At 43.5% G+C, this 26,521-nt stretch overlaps 1 protein-coding gene across 4 annotated transcripts; it reads left to right on the top strand.

The window, feature by feature from the left end:
* Positions 1 to 1,856: 1,856 nt before the first annotated feature.
* Positions 1,857 to 26,155, top strand: LOC147642278 (serine/threonine protein kinase HRR25-like). Of its 4 annotated transcripts, none has more exons than XM_086804607.1 (16): positions 1,954 to 2,550; positions 2,867 to 2,907; positions 4,094 to 4,183; positions 4,290 to 4,394; positions 7,888 to 7,957; positions 8,282 to 8,430; positions 21,655 to 21,750; positions 21,855 to 21,925; positions 23,070 to 23,131; positions 23,217 to 23,280; positions 23,624 to 23,708; positions 24,105 to 24,231; positions 24,665 to 24,747; positions 24,837 to 24,936; positions 25,051 to 25,196; positions 25,284 to 26,155. In XM_086804607.1, the coding sequence occupies exons 4-16, from the start codon at positions 4,353 to 4,355 to the stop codon at positions 25,587 to 25,589; spliced, it is 1,401 nt and encodes a 466-aa protein (XP_086660733.1). In that variant the 5' UTR covers positions 1,954 to 2,550; positions 2,867 to 2,907; positions 4,094 to 4,183; positions 4,290 to 4,352; the 3' UTR covers positions 25,590 to 26,155. The 4 variants fall into 4 exon arrangements, with proteins under 4 accessions (XP_086660731.1, XP_086660732.1, XP_086660733.1 ...); XM_086804608.1 differs by having other exon boundaries at positions 1,960 to 2,550; positions 2,867 to 3,349; positions 3,490 to 4,183; XM_086804605.1 differs by lacking the exons at positions 4,094 to 4,183; positions 4,290 to 4,394 and having other exon boundaries at positions 1,857 to 2,550.
* Positions 26,156 to 26,521: the final 366 nt, after the last annotated feature.

Below are 26,521 nucleotides of genomic sequence, written 5' to 3'. Positions count from 1 at the left end.
ATGCATATTATCATGGATAAGCGCCCCAATAGCATAAAACAATAATAAGCAATGGCGGTTCTTGGTGAAGAGGCTTTTGCATGTTGAATTTTAGCAAGGGTTCTTGGTGAAGAGGCTTTTGCATGTTGAATTTTAGCAAGGGCTCTTACTTAAAATAACGAGGGGGAATTGAAGATCAAAAGAGCATCCTCTCTCTCTCTCTCTCTCTCTCTCTCTCTCTCTCTCTCTCTCTCTCTCTCTCTCTCTCTCTCTCTCTCTCTCTCTCTCTCTCTCTCTCTCTCTCTCTCTCCCCCTAAAAAAAATCAAAACGGCTATCGTATTCTTTGTTAAATAGAATGTCATTCCTTTTTGTATTGTGTCTTCGCACTTAGATAACTACACGGCAAACAAATGGTTAGTACACTATTCATTGGTAATGCAGGAGGGAATAGTGTGGAGAAGCATGCTTATGGAAACCAAGTTAGTGAGTAGACTTGCACATGTATACTTCACATGCATATAAGGCCCACATTTTTGAAAGTTTTTAAAATAAAATATGCATGCAAAGAGTATTGAAAGTCCCTTTTCACACTCATTTCAAGTCACTTCATTGGAAGTTGTTTGAAGGCATTGATAACTTTCCCTAAAAAAAAAACCCAATTCTGAGAGGGGGGAGGTTTATGTAGACTAGTGGGCTGACCTCTGCTTTACATGTATATAACTCCCAGCTTGATAATTTTCAAATTTTTGGAGTAATAGGAGCCTACCTCTCCTCAAACATCCAAATTTCCTCATGAACCTCCAAATTCTTGCCACATGGCAGCTTTGTGAATCTCTTCCTTTATATAACATACAAAGAGATAATTTACCAACAAAACCTTATCATTTGTATATAAATACAACAGACTTAGATGCAACACACTTGATATTTGTTCCCTTAAAGACATTATAAGTCACCTTCTTCAAGACCTTACATGGTGTATTTGATGAGATTCAAGCAATTGTACAATTTGAAGGTCCTCATTTAACTATTAGGTTAGTTTAATACATATTTAATACATATGCTCTCTTTGAACCATACTAAAGATTATACATAGGTTCCTTAGTTTTGTGCATGCAGGCATGTGTGTGTGCACCCGTGCATGCATGTATGTGTGTGTGCATGTCACATGCCCGCACACACGGCCCCCCCCCCCACTATGATTAGAATGTTGAGAGAGAGAGAGAGAGAGAGAGAGAGAGAGAGAGAGAGAGAGAGAGAGAGAGAGAGAGAGAGAGAGAGAGAGAGAGAGAGAGAGAGAGAGAGAGAGAGAGAGAGAATGCAGAGCTAGGAGGAGGGTAAAGAAAAAAGTAGTGCCAAATGGAAGTGGAGCAAAAAATGCATAGACGAGCAAAACAACTAACTATGCATACATGCATGTGTCTGTGCACCCCTGCACGCATGTATGTGTGTGTGGGCATGTCACATGCCCGTGCAAACCCCCACCCCCCCCACTATGAGAGAGAGAGAGAGAGAGAGAGAGAGAGAGAAGCACGAGAGTGAGGAGGGTAAAGAAAAAAGCAATGCCAAACGGAAGTGGAGCAAAAAACGCAAAGACGAGCAAAACAACAAAGTGAAAAGCCATCACATGAGAAAGGATCTCATTTCCATAAAGTCCCTAATCGGGAATTTGAAAAGCATCAACAAGAAGTTCACACAAAAAGCGAAAAAAGCAAATCCATAGAAAAGCGAAAAGCCATCACATGAGAAAGGATCTCATTTCCATAAAGTCCCTAACCGGGAATTTGAAAAGCAGCAACAAGAACACAAAAAAAGCGGAAAAAGCAAATCCATAGAAAAGCAACACTTGACGGGGAGGTAACGGCGCGCCGTTAAGTCCGTTCTGTATAAGCGCGCGCGCGTGCGCGCGTGTGCCGTGGCGACGCTTGCAAATTTTCTTTGGGTTGGAAATAGCTCGTTGCTTCGTTGTCGTCATCTTCGTCTTTATTTTTTTCTGCCAAAAAAACAAAACCACACACACACACACAGAGAGAGAGAGAGAGAGAGAGAGAGAGAGAGAGTCTCTGCACCCCAGCTATGGCCTTTCTTATCCATCGGCTTAGTCTTAATTGCCCCCGCCGTGTTTAGGGTTTTCTCAGCAGATCCCCCCACCCCCCGTCCCCTTTCCCTGCGCGACATGGATTTCTCTTGACCCCTCATGGCCCTTGCACAAAACTTCTTTCTCTCTCCTTCTTAGGGTTTCGATTTGCAAGCTTTCTGTCTTTTAGGGTTTCGTTAACACGCTCTCTGCCTCTCAGGTTTCGTTTAGGGTTTGATGCACTTGCTGTTTTATCTGCTTCACTGAGCGTTTCTGCAGATTAAGGTTTTCTGCACAAATTTCTTCTTTCTGCTGTGTACGGCCATCCTGCAGTTAGCGGGTTTTCAATTTTTTGCAAACAGTGCGGCCACAAGAATCGTTTCATCACAGCAGACGAGCTCTCTTCTTCATCGATCGATGGAACCTCGTGTTGGCAACAAATACAGACTTGGGCGCAAAATCGGCAGCGGATCTTTTGGAGAGATCTACATCGGTAAGCGCCCACCGATGTGCTGTTCTTGCCCTTGAGTCTCTACCTTTTGGAATAAGGCCCTGTTCTATCTCCACGGTTATGATTAGATTTACCATGATCTCCCAAAAATAAATATGTTTCAACTCTGACAGGACTACATTAGCATATACATGAAGGCTAGGGTTTTCCCTTAACGGAACACCATCATTGCTGGCGGCTACACGTCAATCTGCCAATATCATATTAGGGTTTTGGAGCCTGACAGAGACTGCTTGGTTGCCCATGTGTACTCTATATTGCACATTTCTCGTGACATTTTTTCACCTTGGGTTTGTAGGTACCAATGTCCAGTCAAATGAAGAGGTTGCCATTAAGCTGGTATGTTAGTCGCTCTGCTTCAATATGTCTCTTATGTGAATGTGTTTTTTAAAACTGTTAAAAAAGTTAATAGTAGTTAAGGTAGAGGATTGGTCCGATGGGCATATACACACCCCTAGGTATGTGTTTTTTCACCATGCACTAGCTGGATTCTGTTTCCGAATGTATGTGAGATGATTTTCCAGCTCTAAAGCCTAAAAGGTCAAGAGCTTTCAGTCTTGAAGTCCGGATGACTAACAATAGTTGAAGCATTTATTGCAGTCTTCATATTCACGTGATTGATAAGTGTCGTGTCATTTTGGTCTAACATTATTGAAGCAATTACCACCTAGCATCTACAGATACACAGCTCTACCACAAGCCATTTGTCAAAGAAATTATCAGTTTAGTGTCGAGTCAGAGAAAATCTGCTCTTCAAGTAATGGAAATCAAAATGGTCAAGGTTGGTTATCATATTCAAGTTACAATGAGCTAGATCAACTTGTTCTAGTAGTGGCGTACTGTTGATCTCATTGTCAAGAAAATCTGGGGCTATAGATAGGTAGAAATGCTATGTGCATGCCCTGCCCATGTGCCATGCAGGGTATGGATGAGGCCTGTCAAGAAGGTGTGGACTGACTGTAGTGGGGGAGCTGTCAATTCAATGGCCTCTCAGCAATGGGCCTGTCAATTCTGCCATTGGGTCGTACTATTCTCAGTTGGTATTTATTGGAGGAAAGAGGCAAGTGTACCAAAAAGGTGGTGTTCTTTAAGACTGGCAGTTGAGACAGAATCAGGTGACAGCATGATGGCAGGATGGCCAGAGACTTCGGCTGGTTGGGAACCTTTTAAAGAGTACTAAAGTATCTTGACTAGCTCTCATGTAGCTGTGAATTCTGATCTGTGGGGTTGCTGGCTGTTCGGAGGAGGAGGTAACACGAAACCATCATTTTTTTGAAGATTAAACGTGGAGTTAGTCGGAAAGTGAGTGAAATGATTATAGTTGAGGTGTGGATGAGAAGGCAGGATTGGAGGCTTCCATATACAACTGAAGGAAGGGGAATGGTAAATGCTGAATTGAGTCTGTATATTACAATGGGGAGGAAGGCCCTTCAGGCTTCAGCAGGAGTTGAACAGGTTGATATATAAAGTTTCTACATTGTTTCTCTGGATGGATAACATTGTGGACACTTTTTGCTTATCACAGGTTGATACACTAAAGTCCCTACAATATTTCTCGGATGGATAATAGTGTGGACACTTTTTGCTTATCACCCTTTGTAATCACGAAAGCTGGGTCAGTAATTGGCTGATGCTTGACTGTTTCTAATGTATCTGGACTGTCATAGCTCACTTACAGCTTCTTGTGGTAAGGCAGTTATCGTGCTTTGATCTTGATGTAGGTGACCTGAAATTGTGCTAAAGTATGACAAAGAACAGCAAGGCATGCTGCTTAACTGTTTCTAATGTCTCTGGACTGTGTCATAGCTCACTTACAGCTTCTTGTGGTAAGGCAGTTATCGTGCTTTGATCTTGATGTAGGTGACCTGAAATTGTGCTAAAGTATGACAAAGAACAGCAAGGCATGCTGCTTCTGATGATAATTTTCTGTAAAGCGGTGGTTCTCTCCTCGACGGAGATTGTGTAACCTGGAGCGCTGATCTCTGAGCACTTAACTATTATTAACATTTCAGTGAACCACAAGATTTTAACCACAATACAACAAGTTTAGACAACCAACAAAGCACTAGTTGTGCTTGAGGAATGCCACAACACCTCAATGTGGGCTGCAGACCCCCCCCACCCCCCCTCCCCCCGCCCTTCCACTGTGGCCACCTTGACTTCCCCTTAAATAATTGATATTATCAAGGAGTATATGTAATATAGATTTACGTGTGACCAAGCACAATGCAATGAAAATGAATGCAAGCTTACATTTGTATAAACGATAAACCATTGAATAGTTGCCAATGAAGAGTTCTCCAAGTCCAGTTTCTAGAATCTTCTAGGATAGCTAAAAGATCCATAGGGTGGCCATTGGTCTTTTACCCTAGCAAGGTCACCTCTCGATTACTTGCAGCTCTCCGTTTCCTTTTATGATTGAACAAGGGCTAGAACTTGGTCTAAAAACTGCCAAATATCTCTTGAACTAAAATATCTCTTGAACTAAAGTTACCAACTAAAGAAGTCTTTAAGAGTGAAACAAAAAGAGAATACGGAGGAGAGGGAGAGCTTGAGTTCCTTGCAAGTAAACACACATGAGAGAGGAAGACAAGAGAGAATGTTTTTCTGTCTCCTTCTCTTCATTACAACCATTAACATAAAGAGATAAGAGTATATACTATAAGGGAAAGTACTCTCATACTATAACATTAAATGGTCGGTCTATAGTGTGAACTCGATTACATGAGCTAGGGTTATAACTATGTCCCAACTCTAGTACTCCAAAGTGGTAACACAGTCTGGCATCCACTGGCGGCATATCAACCATAATCTTACCAAACATGCCAGTAGCATAAGTGCGGAAGCTATCACTTAGACGGGTCATCAATGTCTGCAGCACTAGTCGAGCTCGATATCTCAATACTTTCTCTCGAGCTCAACTCCACACACTGCACTCTAAGTAAGCTTTTGAATTTGTGGAGCTTCTTTGTGCCAATGTCTTTGTGAAGATATTTGTTACTTATCCTTTGTGTTGACATATACTACATCTACATTGCGGGCTAGAATCTTCTTTCTCGTAAAGTGATAATGTACCTCAATGTGCTTCGTCTTAGCATGATATACTGGGTTACAGGCCAGTTGTATGTTACTTATGTTAAAATAAATGACAACGGCTCTATCCATGAGCTCACCGATATCATAAAGTAGCTTATGAAACCAAGAAACCTCACAAGATGCCACTATAGTGTTCCGACTCCCCGTACTTTGTCTTTGTACTCATCAAGGCAACTGTCGACCGTTTCTTGTTGTTGCGACTCACAGCAACACTTCCAAAAAAAAAACATAAATCCGTTGATAGATCTCTTGATTGTTACACTATCAACCCAATGAGCATGTGTGTATTCATGTAGCTGTATCTTTGTACCAATCTTATAGAAAAGTCCATAATCAATTGTGAACTTTATGTTTTTGAGAACCATATCTAAGTGTGGCTTTTTAGAGGTTGCATAAATTTACTCACAAGTCTAACAATATAGCTCAAGTTTGGCCTAGTAATGGTGATGTAGATCAAGCTATCCACTATGTCCTTGTACATGGTGAAATCCTCCAAAAGCTCACCTGTATCTGTGGAAAGCTTTGTGCTCTACTCCAATGGCATTGAAATATGTCCATTCAGGGATGTCCATGGACATGTCCTACTTTTGTAGGTGTGATTTTCAGGAACAGAGGTTGTGTTTGGATTGATGGATTGGGATAAATATTGGATAGTAGGATGCCCACGACTAGTCATCGGCGATCGTGAACATCTTTTGGAGACATTGTATCTAGTCATGCACAATTGGTAATCCTACAATTGACATGCTCTTTAACTGCTATATAAAGGTAAGTTGAGGGTCATTGTAGGATCATTTGAGTTTGCAGAGCTAAGATATTTGGATCATTAGATTTACAATCTTCATATGCGCATTTCTTAACCAGAGGACAACACGACTTGCATTGCATGGTAGATATGCATGACAGCTCCTAGTGTAGACAACAATATTGTGTATATTTATGTTTTCGAATATACAATAGATTAGGGTTTTATATCTCTTGTTACTGTGTAGTTTTAGATTATTGATTAGCATTAATTTATGTACGTTGAGAGAGAGAGAGAGATTGGTTTTCAGTATGGACATGAAAAGGTTACATGTATGCTTGGCCAATGGCCTTTCAAAATATGACTTCTACTTCTAATGATGACTACCTATGACCAATCTCTAAAAGGGGGAGAGATGATTATGACTGAATTATGACCGTTCTATTTACAGGACTCATCTATTGTTGGTCGGTCTACTAAAGCTGTTCAATCAAGGATGAGGTTAGCTATGTCCATGTTGTGTGCATGTGACACTGAGGTGTGGATGGTATGGGATTTCGAGGTTTGGACGTTTTGTATGGTTGTGGTGTTGGCCTAGTGGCTAGCCTCATAGCCAGGGGTGCTCCGGAGGGCGCTATGGTGGCTGCTTGTGTGTTTGTCTTGTAGGAGTTGGTTGGGAGTTTAGGGGCTTTTTGATTTACATGATAATTATGACCATAATTCCAATCATTCTCATATGATTGCAATGCAAAAGCTAGCAAATGTTTGAATCATTCTCACATGATATTACCTTTTTGTACTCTCTTTTTGTGTGTGTGTGTGTGTGTGGGGGGGGGGGTTTCTCCACCCCCACAGGCTTCCACACGATCCGAATTTGCGCCTTCTGATGGTGTAAGGGCAAGTTTAGGAGGTGCATTGAGTCACTCGCTAGGTGCAGCTGCTCATATAGTTATTGGCACACCATCTAAACTATTTTTGGCTTAGAAAAGTGGGGCAGATCAGGGCATCCAGTGGGCCCCTAGATTGGCATGCTATTTTGGGCGATTGTGGCTAGTTTTGGTGCATGTTACTTTTGGGGAGGCTATGGTAGGCCACGAGTCCACGATGGAAGGAAAACTCCCCTCATCCCCCTCCCCCCCCTCCCCCCCGGCCCTCCCCCCTCTCTCTTTCTCTTTCCTCCACATATCTCAGCCAATAATTGACTTATATAGCCACACTATAAACCAGATGTAAAAAAATAAACCTGAAATACCTCAACGGAGTCAACCTAACCCAAGCTAGACCCATTAACCAGCCTTGGGCTTGGGATGTTACACCGTCTCTATTTCCTAGTGGACGTCCCCATTTTTAGCAAGCTTGGCCTCTACATATGTAATTATTAATGCTTATATATAAATATATATGATAAATTCTAGTAATCTCTACTAAAGTAGCTGCTTTGACATTTTTGTGATGTGCTTTCCCTTGTGGTTTTGCAGGAAAGTGTTAAGACAAAGCACCCCCAGTTGTTGTATGAGTCCAAGCTGTACAGGATTCTGCAAGGGGGAAGTATGGACCTCTTCTTTATTTTTTCATGTAAAATGAAAGGGTTTTTTTTTCCCTGTCTCTCTGAATCTCTAGAATTCTTCTTTGGTTTCGAAGGTGTTGAGCTGTAAAAATAATGTAGCTAGTCATTAGCCATGTTGTTTGAATTAGGATGTTTACACAATCGAGGAATTCCACTAATAATGGAGAATCTCCCCCACCCATGGCCCTTGGGTGGTTGTTTTGGGGGCTAGTTTGTAAACACCATATGGTGTTTTTTTTTTTTTGGGGGGGGTGGGGTTGTGCAAGTGTATATTTTGACTTTTTTGTTTCTGTTTTCGTCTGCAGCTGGCATTCCCAATATAAGATGGTGTGGCGTTGAAGGTGACTACAATGTGCTCGTGCTGGATTTGCTCGGTCCAAGTCTTGAAGATCTATTCAATTTTTGCAGTCGCAAGTTCTCATTGAAGACAGTTCTAATGCTTGCTGACCAGATGGTATGTATGTGCTCCAGATTGTATATCAGATTTTTTACACACTGTTTTCTCCTATGTGTATATGAGATATTTTACACTGTAAAACTGCCCTGTTAGAATTCAATGCCCTTTTCTCAATCCCCTTTGGGCAGCTGGTTGACCCTGTCCTTGGGCACAACTGACTTGGAAGGCTTGCAAACGGCAGGTGTGAATGAATCCAGGTACCTTACCTTGCGTGGGCTGCAGTGTGGGCCAAAGCTACCTGTCAAAGGGTGGCTAAAATGGCACCATTTAGTGCTGATTTGGGCCAGGACAGGCCTTATTAATGCATAGAAAGGTTGCTTCACTGCCCAGAGTGATGGGGCAAAGTCAGCATTCAGTGTTGAGCTTGGGCTTTGTATGTGTGTGAATCATTCTGTGTTACTCCATGCAGAATCTGTTAGCAGTCATCTCCTGTCTGTACACTATGTCAGGGCCTTTGTTGTGGGTGTGCCTGCCCGTATTTGGTGTCTTCCCATTTTTCCTCACTCCATATTTTTCGTATTTTTCTGGAGCTGTGTATGGGCTGTCGGCCTCCCCCAGATGATTGGCCGACTGTATCTGTGATGCCCGACTCCCGACCCTTTTTCAGTGCTGGCCGACTGCTTCTTTTCTGGCCGATTGGACATTTTCTGGTCGTGGGCTGCTGTCGGCTGATTATGGGCTGGCCGACCAGCAGCTAGGGGCTATATAAAATGGCCCCTTGTCCACACACTCCATCTTGTATTATTCCGGGATTTATTGGTGTATATAGCAGAGTTACACAAGCTTCTCTCTCTCTTTCATCTGTGTATTGCTCTCTACAGCAGTTGTCTTCATTTTTGCTGTGCATTGTGACATGGTATTAGAGCCCTAGGTGGCTTGAAGCTTGGAGATAGTGGGACGTCGATGGTTTGTTGATTGAGGTGCTAATTGGAGATTGTTTGGGCTGTATGGGACTTGGAGATCGGGTAGAAGGCGGCCATCACCGTTGGACAGCCACCTTGCATTCTATTTGCAGCCTTTTCTTCTTTTTTCCCATCCACCCTCCCTTCACAAGACCTTGTGAACCCTTGAGATGGCAGATTTGCTTGAGATGACTGAGAAGCACGTGAAGATCCCAACACTCCCCACGTTACTGGTGGACCGATAGTTGGATGGGAACAACTATGGCATATGGAAGGTAATGATGGAATTTGTTTTGGAGTCCTATGACTTGGCTGATTTCATTGTTGTTGGGGTTCCACAGCCGGAGTTGGAAGATGCGGAGTTACCCTCTATTGGAAGGAACGGGAGGCACATGCACAGTTATGGGATAGTGTTAATGCCCGAGTTTGTTCTTTCATCTTCCTCAATTTCACACCATAGGGGATTAATCACATAAAGCATATGACGCTGGCCAGAGGAATTTGGTAGCATTTGGCTTCTCTCTACAACAGGGTATCACCCATGAAGAGTATCTCCTTGGAAGTTCAGATGCGGGTGATGAATCCTAAAAGTCGTTGACGATGCGGGAGCACATCAACAAGTTGTAAGTTCCTCAGCAAGAGATTATCCAGGTCGGGAAAGAGATCGTCAGAGGATATGGCCATAACGTTGTTGTCACACTTACTCTCTCAGTACTCAGCATTTTACTTCTCTTTGATCACTAGTGGCAGGCTCAAAGCACCATCACATGGGAAGAGCTTGTGCCCATGGTCTTGAACCAAGAAGAACGATTCGTGAACCCTCCACAGGGTGGAGTTTCTGAGGCCTTGACTGGTCATGGTCGAAAGGTTGTAACAACAACAGGGACAAAGGAAAGTCTTCATCGGAGAAGTCTTCTGAGAAGAAGCCCGATTCAAACTGAGAGAAACTGAAGGCCAAGAAAGGTCACTATTGGAGGAAGTGTCCCAAGCAGACTGGGAAGAGTACTGATTCTTTAGCTTCAGCTGCAAAGACTCCGGTTGTTTGGGAAGGCATAGTGGAGAATGGTATATACAAACTCTTAGCACTCTCCTCTTTGACAGGTTCTCATATTGGTGATTTGTGGCACTTTCGGTCTGGCCACTTGAATGTGGATGCGTTGCGGCGAGCTTTCCAAGACTAGATGGTGGTTGACTTGCGAGATGTTGGCAGTAAACAAGGACGTTGTAGTTCTTGCATTCGTGGTAAGCAGCACATGGAATCTTTTTCGAAGCAGGCTTCCAAGCGGGCTTTGAAACCTTTGGAGTTGGTACACACTGACTTGTGTTGACCTATGTAGACGCTCTTCTTGGGAGGTTCTTTGTACTTCATGATGCTGCTTGATGATTGTAGCAGATTCTCTTGGGTTTATTTTCTTTCCCAGAAGGACCAAGCTTTTGCTCGGTTCAAGGAGTGGCATGTGATGGTGGAGAAAGAGTCTGGTTTGCAAATAAAGACTCTTAGGGCTGACAAAGGAGGAGAGTTTTCTTCCAATGCATTTGTGCGGTTTTGTGCGGTACATGGCATCAAGCGGGAGCTGGCCAATACAGGTTCATCGTCAAAGAATGGAGTACTTGAGCGTAAGAATAGGGCTGTGGTGGAGATGGTGAGGACGATGTTGGAGCGTCGTGGTCTTCCTCGTCCACTTTGGGGAGAGGTTGTGGCTACGGTTGTCCATATCCTCAATTGTTCTCCGACGACTTAAGTACCGAACATGACTCCCTTTGAGGCGTATTTTGGCAGGAAACTAGATGTCTCCCATTTCCGTGTGTTTGGTGGGAGTGATGCATATGTTCCCATAGAAGACGGACCTCGAAGGTCGCATAGAGTTCGTGACAAAAGTCACTCAGTGGAGCTTTTACAGGTAAACTATGCTTTAATGTCTTGTATCATGCAGGACAAAGAGCCCACTTCCGTCAAGGAAGCCCTTGTATAGGATACTTGGAGGAAAGCTAGGTAGGTGGAACTAGCTGCCATAGAGAAGAATAACACTTGGGAGTCGGCTCCGAGGCCGTCGAAACGGTCTATCATTGGTGTCAGGTGGGCCTTTAAGACCAACCCTACGTCAGATGGGTTCGGTGGACAAATACAAAGCCAGACTTGTGGCTAAGGGTTATGCTCAGTAGCCTGGCATCGACTATGAGGATACCTTTGCACCGACAGCGAGGATGACCATAATTTGGACGGTTCTTGCCCTTGCTTCTTCTCAGGGCGGTGGTCCGTATTTCAAATGGATGTTAAATTTGCGTTTCTTAATGGTGACCTGCAGGAGGAGGTGTATGTTGAGCAGCCTTCAGGCTTTGAGGCTCCAGGATCAAAGGGGATGGTTTACAAGTTGCGGAAGGCCTTGTATGGTCTTAAGCAGGCTCCCAGGGCTTGGAATCAGAAGATTGATTTCTTCTTTCTACGGACTAGATTTCAAAGATCGGTTGCTGATCCTAACCTATATCTCTTTCGGGAATGCGGCATGGTCACGTTGATCATCCTTTATGTGGATGACCTCATTCTCACTGGCGGTCATATAGAGCACACTGCATTGACGAAGGTTGCCTTGTCAAAGGATTTGAGATGAACGATTTAGGCTTACTCCACTTCTTGGGATTGGAGATCTGGCAGACCCAGAGGGGGTTCTTTTTCTCTCAGCATCGGTATGTCCATGAGTTGCTTGAGGCCTTTGGGATGGAGAACTGCAAGCCTATCACGTCACCGATGGACCCGAACAGTTTTGATAGGATCCAAACGTTCCAAATGTTCACTAACGTTTCCAAATGTTAGTGAACGTGGGAGTTTGATTAATGTAGGTTAAAAATTGAAGGGCAAACGCATGTCAACATCACGTTTTTTTTCTTCTGTTTCTTACGTGTGTGCGGGTCGTGTTGGGCTTCGCCGCTTCTTTGGTCGTGCTCGCTCATCGTAAGTCAGTCTCTCTCTCTCTCTCTCTCTCTCTCCCCCCCCCCACATCCAGAAGACATTGATAGTTGTACATTGATTTGTCTCATAGGTCGAGTGCGGCCTCTAGTAGACGTTAATACAGCTTTCTTTCTTTCTTTCTTTCTCTCTCTCGCAACTCTCTCTCTCTCTCTCTCTCTCTCTCCCGCAAGTCTCTCTCTCTCTCTCTCTCTCTCTCTCTCTCTCTCTCGTAAGCATATTCATCCCCAGATTTTGCTCTTTTATGGTGCCCATTTGGTCCCTTTTGCATGGCCCTTGCTTGTGGGCTGGCCACCCCTTTTTTACTATTTTTTTGGGATTTTTCCCAGCCTTTCTGGCATTTACCAATCGGCCATGTCCATTAGCTCCAGTTGGCCTGTTTATCAGCTCCAGTCGGCCAGCATTCCCTTACTATAAATAGTGGGTGCTGGCCTCTCTTTTCTCATTTAGTCTTGTACATATTTTTCTCCCTCACTTATGAGACTATCTGTGTCCGTTGCTTGGGACTGTTTTGCTTCAGTATATTCAGCATAGTTCTCTCCATGTCTCTCTCTCTACAGAGGAGGACAAGCAATCATTAAAGAATTCCGTACCCCACCCCCCTCGAGCAAATCCATCCATGGATGAAATATAGTTATTTTTATTTTGAACCTCAATTTCGAACTAGATGCAATAGAACCCATTGTAATTTAAACTCTTAAGAGTCTTAAGAGTTCATTTTGAGTTATTTTTTTTTCAGTTTTATGCCTCTTTGGCATCGATACCCAGAGTGGAATGTAAATGGATGTACCTGATCTGTCCCATAGGTTGGATTCAGCCTCCCGTGGACGTTGATATAACTTTCTTTCTTTCTTTCTTTCTTTCTCTTGCACTCTCTGTTCAGCACATTCTAGTGCCACTTTGCTTCCGCTCTGTGCACTCTTTCATGGTATCATCGCTCCCGGTTTAGCAACCTCTTTGCTGCCCCAGATTCAGCCCTGTTTTCAGCACCTTCTCCTCTGCGTTTTCTGGACAGCAACTTTTGGTCTTTTCCCCTCCAGTTTTGGCTTCTCCAACAGCAGCCATCTGGCGTTTTCTGATCAGCGTTTTTCCCACTTGGAGATTGGACAATAGGCGGCCTGTTTTCTACAGGACAACAACATTTTGTGCTACGTTTTCCTCTCCAGTGGCCCTTTCCCTTTTGCAGAGGGGGCTTGCGGTGTTGCAGGCTTTGGTGGCACTCTTGGTACCTGTAGAGGACACTTCTTCTTCAGAGTTTCTGCAATTTTTTGAGATTGAGCCCAAGCTTTTGTGATGGCTGCACCGACTTCTCTTTGTATGTTTGCCAAGTTTGCCAAGTTGGATGGTTCCAACTTGTCATGTGCACAGTGTGTATCTACCGTGTGCTACACGCACACAAGACTAGCTTCGAGGTTTGGGGAAGCTTGGAGCTAGGCAGGCTGATTGGTGAGTTGAGTTAGGGATATACTAACAGGCGGGCACCCAAGTATGGGGGGAGGGCGTCCAAGTGTGGACACCCGATGACCGGCCAAGAGCCTATAAAAGGGTGGCCAAGGTTAGTCATTAGTCATATAGAGTCTTGCATGTTTTGTGAGAGCTCTATGGTATGGAGCCTAGATCTAGTGCAGACGTGCACCTGCTTTACGCAGTCAAGGTCGGCAGCAGTCTCGAGGCCTGCGAGGGTAGCTTCGTGGCGGTATGGGACGTCGCGAGGTAGAGATTGGTTGGTACGTCAACCTAGTTAGCTCAACTCATGGCTCGGTGGGGACAACCAAGTCTGTGGGCTTGCCCACGGCTGTCATGGTTGGGTGGTGACTCGTGAGTCAGGCCTCTGCACCCCCTTCTTGTTTGTTTGTTTGTTTGTAGGTTTTGAGTCTCGTACCAGGAGCGTTCTACGAGGAGATCTATGGGGATTTGACAGTGGTATCAGAGCGTGCCTCGTGAACGAGCAAGTCGGTAGGTAGAGAAGATGAGGTCGAAGAAGAGGTATGAGTTCAAGAAGCTTGTTGTTTTTTGTCTATGCATACTTTTGTTTTTTAGATTAGTATGTGATTTTTTTCATCAAAGAAACTTGTGATGAGGATGTAGGTGGTTAGCAGGGTTGTTTTCTTTGCAAGAAGAAGGCTGAAGATGTGTTTTGTAGTCGTATGAACTGTTGAGAGAAAAAAGAAAAAAGCATGTTCGCTTTTGTTGGAATGAGAGAGAGAGCGAGAGAAGCGATCGATGGGCTAAGCGTGGTCGTGTGCTAGTCGTGGGCTATCGAAACTTGGAAGTTGTAGGCGCAGGCGTGTAGGCAGCCATGCCTATGCAGGCGGCTAGGCTGGCAGCCGGCTAGGCTGGCAGCCGGCCATGCTGGCGGGCGCCTAGGTCTACACTGACACGCGCCTGGGCCTACACAGCCAGGCGATGAGGCTTGCACAGGCCCCAAGCCTAGGCGCAGGCCGCCCCGGACGCGTGAGTGAAGGTGGCGCCGGTAGGAAAGCTTGCGATGGCAATAACGCAGGTACCGACAGCGCTAAATCCAGAAGGCGAGAAAAAAAAAACAAGTAAAAGCATTCACACTAACTTTAGTTTGCTTTTGGTTTTTTTTTTCAGATTAAACTTTTTTTAAAAAGAGTTCAAAGGTTTTTCTAAGGTTTAAAAGTTTTTTTTTAAAAATAAAAAAATAGAATATATATATATATATATATATATATATATATATATATATGTATGTATGTATGTATGTATGTATGTATGTATGTAAGAAAAAAAAACACAAAAGCAAAAGCTCAAGTTGCTTTTGGAGAAGATTATATAAACCCCTTAAGTGGGCTTCTTGCCACACATCTCTCAAGTTTTCAAGCTCTCAAGTTCTCTCGCACTTTTCTTGTGCAAGATCGAACTTTCTCTCCACTTGCCCTCTTCACGATGTCAACCCAAGAATCCGAGTTGGAGCCCCTTGTCGATCGCGAAGGCTTGCAGGCTACAAAAGATACGGATGCCAATCTTTTTGACGATTATGTGTCGAAATCTGATTTCCAAGAGTTTAAAGTAGCTCTCGAAGCTTTTTCTTCAGAACGTCAGGCACAAATCGCTGCGCAGATACAAACTTTGCAGAACTCCATCTCTCTTTTGACCGCTACCCTATCTACCCTTTCGGGTATGGATACCTTGGCCTCTGCTTTAGGCCCCAACATTACTCCGGAACAGTTCGGGGGCGAGCAAAAGTAGCGTACCAAGGAGATCGTGGACACTTGGCTACATAAGTGGCAAGTCCATTTTCAGTTTCATCCATATGATGATGGAAAAAAGATCCAGTTAGCAGCAGGTTTCCTCTCAGGCAAAGCTCTGCTTTGGTGGAAGGAACTCAACCCTAAGCCAACGACTTGGACACAATTCGAAGACGTTTTCAAGAAGGAATTTCTCAAGAAAGAGGATAATTATAATGTTGTCCGGTTTACAGCTTTGACCATGACCTTGTAGCACCTCACTTATGAGGTTTACCTCTGGAAGTTTAGGGACTTGTAGATGAAAGCTACAAAGAAGGATCCCATAACTCTTTTGGGGTTCTTCGTAGCCGGTTTACCAGACTCATACCATTTACAGGTTAAAAATAACAAATGTAAAACTTTGGATGAGGCCATTCATTTGGCTTGTATCTATGATGATACAATGGTCTCTTTCAAGTCTAAACCCGTTAGCGAGCAGGGGAACAAGCATAAAAGAAAGTTCTCCGCACCAATGGCTAACACGACTGAAGGAAAGTCTTCAGACCAGCCTTCGAAGAATTCAAGTTCGACACCAGCGAAGAAGAAACGACTCCTTGAAGCTTTGAAGCTCAAGAAGGAGGGACGTTGTTTCATCTGCGAAGAAAAAGGACACGTGTGTAATGAGTGTCCGAAGCAAAAGGGTGCAAAGACCAACGTAGGGCCCAAGCCAAAGGCAGCTGACCATTTGTCTTTGACATGTACGTCAGTTACTGTACTTTCTCACCTTAGTTCATGTTCTGATTGTTTGTTCAACTCTAAAGTTTTTGGCTTGCATGATCTTCTCCGAGTTTACGAAGAAGTGAATGGCTATAGAATCCACATTCTTTTAGACCTTGGCAGCTCACACAATTTTGTTAACTATAAACTTGTGCAGAAATTGAGTCTTGATACGACACCTAGCGATTATACCTATGAGGTATGCCTACTTGCGGGAAGGCAAATATGAGATCGAAAGGTGGAGATACTACCAATCCAGATTCAGGACTACAAAGATACTCTGCAATGCTATGTTATGTACCTAGAACATGTAGACTTGCTATTAGGGATTGAGTGGTTTAAGACTCTTCAAGTCCAGATAGATTGGTCTAGTCATATTTTTTCTTTTCAGCATAGGAACACCCAGTATAGTATTTTAGGTGATTGTATACATCCCTCTCAGGGACCTCTTGTAAATACAGTTGATTTTGAAAATATAATGGATTCTTCTTTGTATACTGCTTTTCATTGTGTATTGATTCCACTTTCTTCATTTCTCATACCTTCCATGGAGGTCAATGAATTAAGTGTATTTCAAAGCAAAGAATTACAGAAGATACTTGATTCGTTTCAAGATGTATTTCCTAAGGAACTGCCATCGAGTTTACCACCTGAAAGGACAGTAGATCATCGTATTGACTTGATCCCTGGTGCTCATCCTGTTAGTATTCCACCTTACAGGATTAGCCAAGCTGAGGAAGATGAGTTGACTAAACAATTCGAAGATTATTTGAGGATGGGCCAGATCCGTCCAAGTAAATCACCTTGGGGTGTACCTGTGTTGCTTAGAAGAAAGAAGGACAACACCTAGAGAATGTGTATAGATTACAAGAGATGAACAAGTTGACAATTAAGAACCGTTATCCTCTCCCTAGATCAAATGACCTGATTGACCGGTTAGGAGGAGTGAAATATTTCACGAAGATAGATTTACGTACTGGCTATCACCAGATACGTATTCATGAAAGGCATGTCGAAAGAACCGCCTTTCGGACTAGGTATATAGCCATTACGAGTTTCTCGTATTACCTTTTGGATTAACCAATGTTCCAGTCACTTTTCAGCAACTGATGAACGATCTTTTTTGTGAACTTTTGGAAAAATTTGTGGTGGTGTTCTTGGATGATATTTTGATATATAGTCGTACTCTTGAGGATCATGTTGGACACCTCACGATTGTCTTATCTATTTTAAGACAGAATCAACTATATGCTAAGTTAAGTAAATGTGAATTTTTTTATGAGAGACATCATTTACTTGGGACACAAGATCACTAGAGATGGATTAAGCATTGACTATGACCGAGTTTAGAAGGTTCTGGATTGGCCTATACCGCGAACAATGAAACAACTTCGTTCTTTTCTCGATTTTGTTGTTTTTCTTCGGAAATCTATGCGGGAGTACTCTCAGCTCACACTACCGTTGACCAACTTGTTGAAAGGTCGTGGACGTAAGTCAAATCAGTCTATCACTTGGAATAATGATTTGGATATGGCCCTCAGATTTTTGAAAGATAAAGTCAAGGAAGCATCTATCTTGGCATTACCCGATCCTAGTCGGCCTTATGTTCTTGAAACTGGTGCCAGTGGCTATGCCATCGGGACTGCTTTATTTCAAGATGGTAGACTTGTTGCTTTTGAAAGTAAAAAGCTAGACGACACTCAATCTCGTTGACCAACCCTTGAGAAGGAGCTTTATGTTGTGATTCATGCTCTCAAGGTTTGGAGACATTATTTATATGGCTCCAAGTTTGTAGTACTGACTGATTATCAGTCAATCAAGTATGTATGTGATGCGGATGATTTGAGAGAAAGGAAAGCTCGTTGGACTGAGTTAATGCAAGATTTTGATTTTGAGATTCGTTATCGGAAAGGGTTCATGAATAGTATTGCAGATGTGCTTAGTCGAATTAGAGAGGTGAATACTTTGTCGTTCATCGAGATTTCTACTGACTTATTTCAGTCATTGAGAGGGCTTTGCAGGATTGATAGTTATTTTGGTCCATTTTGGCAGAAGATCCAAGACGGAAGCTCATTGATTGACCGAGACTCAATGAGTGAACGGCCTACCATTCAGGCTGCAAGAGGCCAGTGGATGATTCGAAATGGTTTACTATTCCGTAATGACAAAATTTGTGTACCACAGATCCCGGACATTAGGTCCAAGATTCTTAAGGAGTGTCACGACGTCCCTTCTGTTGGACACCGTGGGGTACACAGGACACTATCATTAGTGAAACACACTTTTTATTGGCCAAAGATGAAAGAGTATGTAGAAGATTATGTTTCCAAGTGTCAGGTTTGTCAAGCTAATAAAGCTCAACGCTTTAGATAGGCTGGGTTGTTGCATTCTTTGCAAATCCCAGGTAATAAATGGAAAAGTATTTCCATGGATTTTATTACCGGATTGCCAAGAACACATCAAGGCCACGATTCTATTTGGGTTGTGGTAGATCGCTTGACAAAAATGGCTAGATTTTTATCGACCCGGAAGACTATTATAGCTACGCAATTAGCAAGGCAATTTATTGAGCAATTGTTTAGACTGTACGGGTTACCACATGACATAGTCAGTGATAGGGACTCTAAGTTTACGAGTGATTTTTGAAAACTTGTTTTTGAGAAGTTGGAAACAACTTTGAATTTGAGTTCCTCAGATCATCCTCAATTTGATGGCCAGACTGAAAGAGTGAATCAGATTTTGGAGGATATGCTTCGAGCATATGTATCCAAAAGTCATAGTTCATGGGAGGATTATCTTCCTATGTTAGAATTTGCATATAACAGTAATAAGCATACGAGCACAGGTTTTAGTCCTTTCATGCTTATATATGGTTTTCAACCTCGATCACCTGTTATAGTGGGATTCTCAGGACTTAGGCATGATGCAGCACGTATTTTCTTGCAAGATATGCAAGAAATGTTACAAGTTGCGAAGGAATCTATTAGAAGTGCTCAAGACCGAGATATATTTTATTCTAATAGACATCGTTCACCCAGAGAGTACTCTGAAGAAACGATGGTATATTTGCGAGTTCCGAAAGATTTCGAGACTTTATGGACAGGTCGATCTCCGAAATTATCCCTAGATACTGTGGACCATTTCGTATTACACGACGGATTGGTTCAGTTGCATTATGAACTGGATTTGTCTTCTCATGTGAAAGTTCATCCTGTATTTCATGTCAGTTTTCTTAAGGAAGTACTGGGTGGAACAAACTAGTTAGTTACTCCTTAAGAAATCATAGATGTCAAAGACATGATATTTGTTCCACACGAACCTGAAAAGATTCTTGGATTTCGTGAAAGAAGATTGCGTAATACGCTTATCACGGAATACAAGATCAAGTGGAAGGATCGCGTTGATGAGGAGGACGCTACATGGGAGACATTGACTACTCTTCAAAGAGATTACCCTGGCTTTTTAGTGAGCTTAGGAGTGAGCTCTTAGAGGAAGGGGAGTATGTCATGTGCACAGTGTGTATCTACCGTGTGCTACACGCACACAAGACTAGCTTCGAGGTTTGGGGAAGCTTGGAGCTAGGCAAGTTGTTTGGCGAGCTGAGTTAGGGATAGACTATCAGGCGGGCACCCCAGTATTGATGGGCGGACAAGTATTGATGGGCGGACACCCAAGTGTGGACGCCCGATGACCGACCAAGAGCCTATTGGTGGCCAAGGTTAGTCATTAGTCATATAGAGTCTCGCATGTTTTGTGAGAGCTCTATGGTTTGGAGCCTGGATCTAGTGCAGACGTGCACCTGCTTTACGCAGCCGAGGTAGTCTCGAGGCCTGCGAGGGTAGCTTCCTGGTGGTATGGGACACGGCGAGGTAGAGATTGGTCGGTACGTCAACCTAGTTAGCTCAGCTCATGGCTTGGTGGGGACAGCCAAGTCTGGCCACGGTTGTCATGGTTGGGTGGTGAGTCAGGCCTGCGTCCCTTGCTTGTTTGTTTGTTTTTTTGCTTGTTTGTTTGTTTTTTTGCAGGTTTGGAGTCTAGTACCAGGAGCGTTCTACGAGGAGATCTATGGGGATTTGACACAACTACACCCTATAGAAGGTGAAGGTGAAATCGGCCTTGCGTGGCGTGGCTCTTTGGGATTGGCTTGTTACACCAGCCAATGCCACTCCTCCCACCCTTGCTTCCGCTGGTGCGACTCAGGCAAATTGATATTTGGCAGTTGAGTGTTAGGAGTCATCTCCTATCCGTACACTATGTCAGGGCCTCTGTTGTGGGTGTGCCCGCCCGTATTTGGTGTCTTCCCATTTTTCCTCACTCTCCATATTTTTCCCTATTTTTCTGGAGCTGTGTATGGGCTGTCGGCTGCCCCATATGACCGGCCGAATGTATTTGTGATGCCCGATTGATCTGGTGCTGCCTGACCCTTTTTCAGTGTTGGCAGATGGCTAACTGGACATCTTCTGGCCGTGGGCTGCTGTCGGCTGGTTCTGGGCTGGCTGACCAGCAGCCAGGGGCCATATAAAATGGTCCCTTGCCCACACACTCCATCTTGTATTATTATTCCAGGATTTACTGGTGTATATAGCAGAGTTACACAAACTTCTCTCTCTTTCATCTGTGTCTTGCTCTCTACAGCAGTTGTCTTCTTTCCGCTGTGCATTCTGACAGAATCCACCGTTAGCAGGGAGGGTCTAGCTTGGGAAAATAAAGATGCTGATGACAGCATAACCCATGAGAAGACCATTTAGTGGCCGAACAGATATAAAAGTTCAGGTTTGTTCCATATGTTAACAGCAAGATAGTACTAGTGAAGTTTCAGACCCTCAGCTTCATCATGTTTATAATATGCTGACCCCCACTGGAACCACAGGCATAGCAGGGAGGGTCTAGCTTGGGAAAATAAAGATGCTGATGACAGCATAACCCATGAGAAGACCATTTAGTGGCCGAACAGAAATAAGAGTTTGGCCTATACATTGACATTCTAGTCATCGAGGTGGGCAGCAACCACATGCATTGAGAAAGAATTTAGCGGCAGTGAGAAAAGAGAAGCTGCCTGTGGTTCCAGTGGGGGTCAGCATATTATAAACATGATGAAGCTGAGGGTCTGAAACTTCACTAGTACTATCTTGCTGTTAACATATGGAACAAACCTGAACTTTTATATGAGATGTGCCCCCAAATGTACTCCCTTCCTAAACCCAATCGAGGCATGGTCTCAAAACAACCTTGTGATGGGGGATGCGGTCCATGAGCAGAGAGACAACGGCTTGGCTAAATTCTCCTTTATTGAGCCTTTAGTTTAGTACCTACTTATTGTCATTGCTTTATGCCATAGCTTGATTTCTCTTTCAAGGGTGTGAGGTGTTACATTTTTGTTCTGCAGATTAATCGGGTGGAGTATGTGCATTCCAAGAGCTTTTTGCACAGAGATATCAAACCTGATAATTTTCTTATGGGTCTTGGAAGACGTGCCAATCAGGTCACTTTAAAACCAGCTTTAAAATAGCTACTAGAGAGAGTTCTCATATTGTGTTTAGTATGCTTCATGGACATTTCACTTTTGTGGCCATGCATCTTCAACAGGTGTACATTATTGATTTTGGCCTGGCCAAGAAGTATCGTGATCCTTCTACACACCAGCATATAACCTACAGGTTCGCTTTGTGTCCTTTACTACTGCCATTTGATGTGTTTTGCAATGGTTGAAATCTTATTCCTCTTTTTGTATAACTTGTTAACCTTTCTACATGGTGCTAGTTCTAGAAGGTGAGGGAGTGATTCAAAACTCAAAAGAGTTGACCTGACCTGATTACGTAGCACCTTCGTCTTGCTCTGGAGCCACTTCTACCATTGGTGCATCCTGCAGGTGGACGCTGCTCTAGAATGGCACTGTGCAAGGAAGAACTCTGAAGGAAGTACCTACCCAGAAGCCAAGGATTTTGGAATAGCTTCTCTGGTACAGTCCACCAGAATAGCCCAAAAAGGCAATCAGTGGGACGGATAAATAAAGCTCATTGAAAGGTCCGAGTGGATCAAACTTGCGAAAAGAAGATTTGATGTACAGTCCACCAGAATAGCCCAAAAAGGCAACGAGTGGGACAGATAAGTAAGGCGTCATGAGTCATGGAAAGGTCCGAGTGGATCAAACTTGTGAAAAGAAGATTTGATGTACAGTCCACCATAATAGCCCAAAAAGGCAACGAGTGGGACGGATAAGTAAGGCTCATGGAAAGGTCCGAGGATAAATCCATCCTCAGTGAGTGTGAGGGATAGCCTGGTTGGTGTCCTCATGAGAGAGCTGGAGAAAAGGAGAGTCCAAACTAAGAAGATTTGATGAACTCAGTACATAATATTCCTGTCACTTTTTGAGTGGGATTTCAAAGAGGGCGTGGGGCTGTTGTCAGAAGACGTTACGTATGCTGTTAAGATTATAAAAAGATACTGGTAGGAAACTGGCCCGCAGAAAAAGTTGTAGGTGTGGCTGGTGCCTTTTTCACAGGCTGATTTGTGGCCTGTCTCTGATTTTGTGCTTAACTTCTATGTACTGTGGAGCCAGCCTGTCTGGACGTGCATGATAGGAGCTCTACTTTGACTTGACAAAGTATAGTTTAAGACATTGGGCAGTCTTTGGGTGCACTAGTTCAACCCAAGCGGCTTCTCTAGGCTTGTCAGGAGCCACTTCATATACGGCTTTTTGGGTAGCATCCAATATAACTGTTTTGATCTTTGAATGTTTTTGTGTCGTGCTTGTTCATAAAGGCTGTGCCCCTGATTTTTGCATCTTTTGCCCTTGTTCAGGGAGAACAAGAATCTGACAGGCACGGCACGGTATGCCAGTATCAATACGCATCTAGGCATTGGTAAGCCGTGGTCAATATGCTTGAGATGGCCAAGTGTCAAGTTTGTTCAGCTCACCTGTTTTTTGTGTGTCGTTACCAATTCCAGAGCAAAGTCGCAGGGATGACCTTGAGTCTCTTGGATATGTCCTCATGTATTTTCTGAGGGGCAGGTGCAAACTTTGAGCCATGAAAGTTTGTTTCTTGATAAAGTTGTTCCATGCATGTCTGTTTGGGTTTGCCATACAAGTGCATAGAAACTCAGTTTGAGTGTTTATTTATGTAGATGCGTCTACCACAGTGGCGTATCTTTATGCATGAACATGTACTTGAATAGGGATGTTATAGCACGTAGTCTATGCTCTGCATGATGGAGTTGATGTTTCAACTTTTGTGAGTAGATTCTCATGGAGTCAGATCGCATTTTGCTGTTTGTTTGTTAGGTTTAAATAACCTGACTTTCCATTGGTATATGCCGTGCATCTACACTCTTTTGGTTTGCATGATCCGCACCAGCCTTCCCTGGCAAGGACTGAAGGCCGGCACAAAGAAGCAGAAGTATGAGAGGATCAGTGAAAAGAAAATGACAACTCCTATTGAGGTATAGATCAGGGAGTAATTTGACACATGGATTAGCAGATTTTATTTATTTATTTATTTTTGTGTGCATGTGTTGTGCGTGCGCATGGGGAAATTGCTGATTGAATGCGAGGATGTTGAGGCATTTCTTTGTGATCTTTTTTTATAATGTTTTTCTTTAGAAAAGAATATAAGTTTATTTTCTTTTGCATTATTGTCTGGATTTAAAGATGTTTTTCTTGTGTATTTGCTTGATAGTTTGCCTCCTACATGTGAAGTAGATCATTGTGTAGATTGAATTCTTGAGTGCGCCTGTGTGTAAAAATCCTTGGCTAAGGTAGAGCAAGAGGAAGTGGAAAGACAATTGGCTGAATGTGTGTGTGTGTGTGTGGGGGGGGGGGGGGGGGTTGTGATGCAGGCTTTATGCAAGTCCTACCCTTCAGAATTTGCATCCTACTTCCACTACTGCCGATCCTTACGATTTGATGACAAACCTGACTACGCTTATTTGAAGAGAATATTCCGTGATCTTTTTATCAGAGAAGGTACATTACACTTGATTGTGCTTAGCAATTCTCTTTCTTGTAGAGTTTTAATCACAGTCAGAGACAGCACTTCTGACGGGGGGCTGAAACAGGGAAAGCCATGTCAGCAAGGATGATGCAAGCAAGAGGGATGAGGGATAAAGGAAAAGAATATCGAGGAGAGGAAAGGAGATGGGAGGGGGGGAAAAAGCTTGGAAACAAGTTACTCGAACTGAAAATATAGGGTGCAAAGGGAAAATGACAGCTGTTGTTTGGGAAATGGCTGAAAGGGTGGAGGGGAAATAGTTGGGACAATGGAAAGGTGCCGTTTCTCAAGTGGAAACCATGGCTGGAACCGGTGTTCTGGCTTTCAGACCCCCATTTTGTTGTGTTTTGCTCAAATATGGTATCAACACCTCACCGATTCTAAATCTTTAAGCTGCTGATTTTTCAGGTTTTCAGTTTGATTATGTTTTTGACTGGACAATATTGAAATACCAACAGACTCAAATTGCTGGGGGTTCGTATCGGCCACTGGTATGGGCTTTGGGTTGGCAGTGAATACTTTTGATCACAGTTGCTTTCATTGTTGCAGTAGATCATGTGTGTGCCTTCCCATTTCACAGGCTGGACCTGGAGGTCCAAGCAATGGCATGTCAGCAGCTGGTGTGGTAGCTGGTACTGCAGCTGCATCAGCATCTGCAGCGGCACCTGAGAGGGTTTTAGGTAATATTTCTTGAAGCCCTTGTTGGAGGCTAGCAAAAATGTTTGGGTGCAGAATTTGCATGCTTGTATACTGAGGTGCCCTTTTTGGTAACACTGTTGTTATCCTCTGGACAGGTCAGGAAGGGAGGGAAATGAGGGATGCTCCTTGGTTTGCACCTAACCGGAGAGCATCCACAGCAAATGTTGGACCAGGAGGAGGAAGTGAGGGGTATAAGCAGAGGGTTCCTGGCCTTGAAGACTCAGGGCTCTCCAAGGAAGCAGTAAGTAATGGTCAGTTTTCTTCTATGTATGTGATATCATTTAAAAATATGCCCATAAATAATTACTGTCTCTTTGTCGATTTGCAGGTGGAAGAGCCTCCACGCATGCGCATGTCGAATTTCACTCGAGCTGGGAGCTCATCTAGGAAGGCAGTCATCTCGAGCACTCAGCCATCTATCTCAACTGAGGCAATAGAGACATCCCGTTCATCGGCAAGCAAGTTGGTCCCGACCAGTCTGAGGACCCCCTCGGCACAGCGTGGCTCTACTGTGAGCTCATCTGATCCGAAACGAACCATCTCTACTAGTAGGAATCTTCCCAACATGAAGCAGTATGAGTCGGTTGTCAGGGGTATTGAATCTCTATCATTTGACAAGGAACCGAGGCTCTGAAACATGCACACTGAGTTGTGACAGTTGTATTTATTCTAGCATCACACAGTATTTGGCAATGGGTTAGCCAGTTGCAATTGCAGGTGTCCATGTATTTGCATATCCGGCATGGACATCGGTTCCTTGGGTTACATCTGACAACAAAATAGCAGCTCTTCACCCAAGGAGAGGAGCCTTGTACATTTTTCTGATTTAATGGGATGAGGTCTAGGGACTGAGTCAGTGGCTTGGTTGTCACTGCTTGAAATTCAGTTGGGTTGTTGTTGCTACAGCGATAAGTTGCTGTCCTTGAAGTCGAGAAATCTTGTCTATCTATGATCACTTAAGTTCCTGCATGTTTAGCAGAGACTTTATATAAAACACCAAACTCAAATGATTCTGCACCTATGGGAAGTGCCTATGTGCAGTACTAAATTGAATTCAACATTCTGGAGTTGTGTGGCTGCCACCGTCAGCAGTCTGGACATGGTGTGGAGTGTTTGGAGACCTAAGTTTTTCATTTGTGTAAGTGATGCAGAGTCCAGTTAAAAGCTTTGCACCATTGACATGCGGTGCACTTCCAAGAAGTTTGTGTACAAAGATTAATTATCTCTGCCTTTTGCCTACTTTTTTACAATTTTTTTTTTTGTTCCAAAACTTTGATAAGTTGGGACCAAAGGATTATTATGTATCTGCAGTGCTGTGATTTTAGTGAGTCTATGGTGAAACCAAGGTATAAACTATGGTGGGAAGTTCTTGCTACGTGTCACTGCATTGGTGAGACTCTCTAGGGATGGGTTCCTATCCTTAAGTGTATATCAAACCTTAGCTCCGACATGAATGGCTAGTTAGGGTGGGGACTTGTGAAACTCATTAGATGCCATGTGTACGAACTAGAATGAAAAGTTACATTGCATTTGCAAGAGTGACAACACGCGTACATAACATATAGT

Source organism: Cibotium barometz, chromosome 1 (genome assembly GCF_041138505.1).
Source record: "Cibotium barometz isolate CiBa-2024 chromosome 1, ASM4113850v1, whole genome shotgun sequence".
In the NCBI taxonomy this organism is placed as follows: Eukaryota; Viridiplantae; Streptophyta; class Polypodiopsida; order Cyatheales; family Cibotiaceae; genus Cibotium; species Cibotium barometz.
This window is presented reverse-complemented; position numbering and strand designations above follow the sequence as displayed.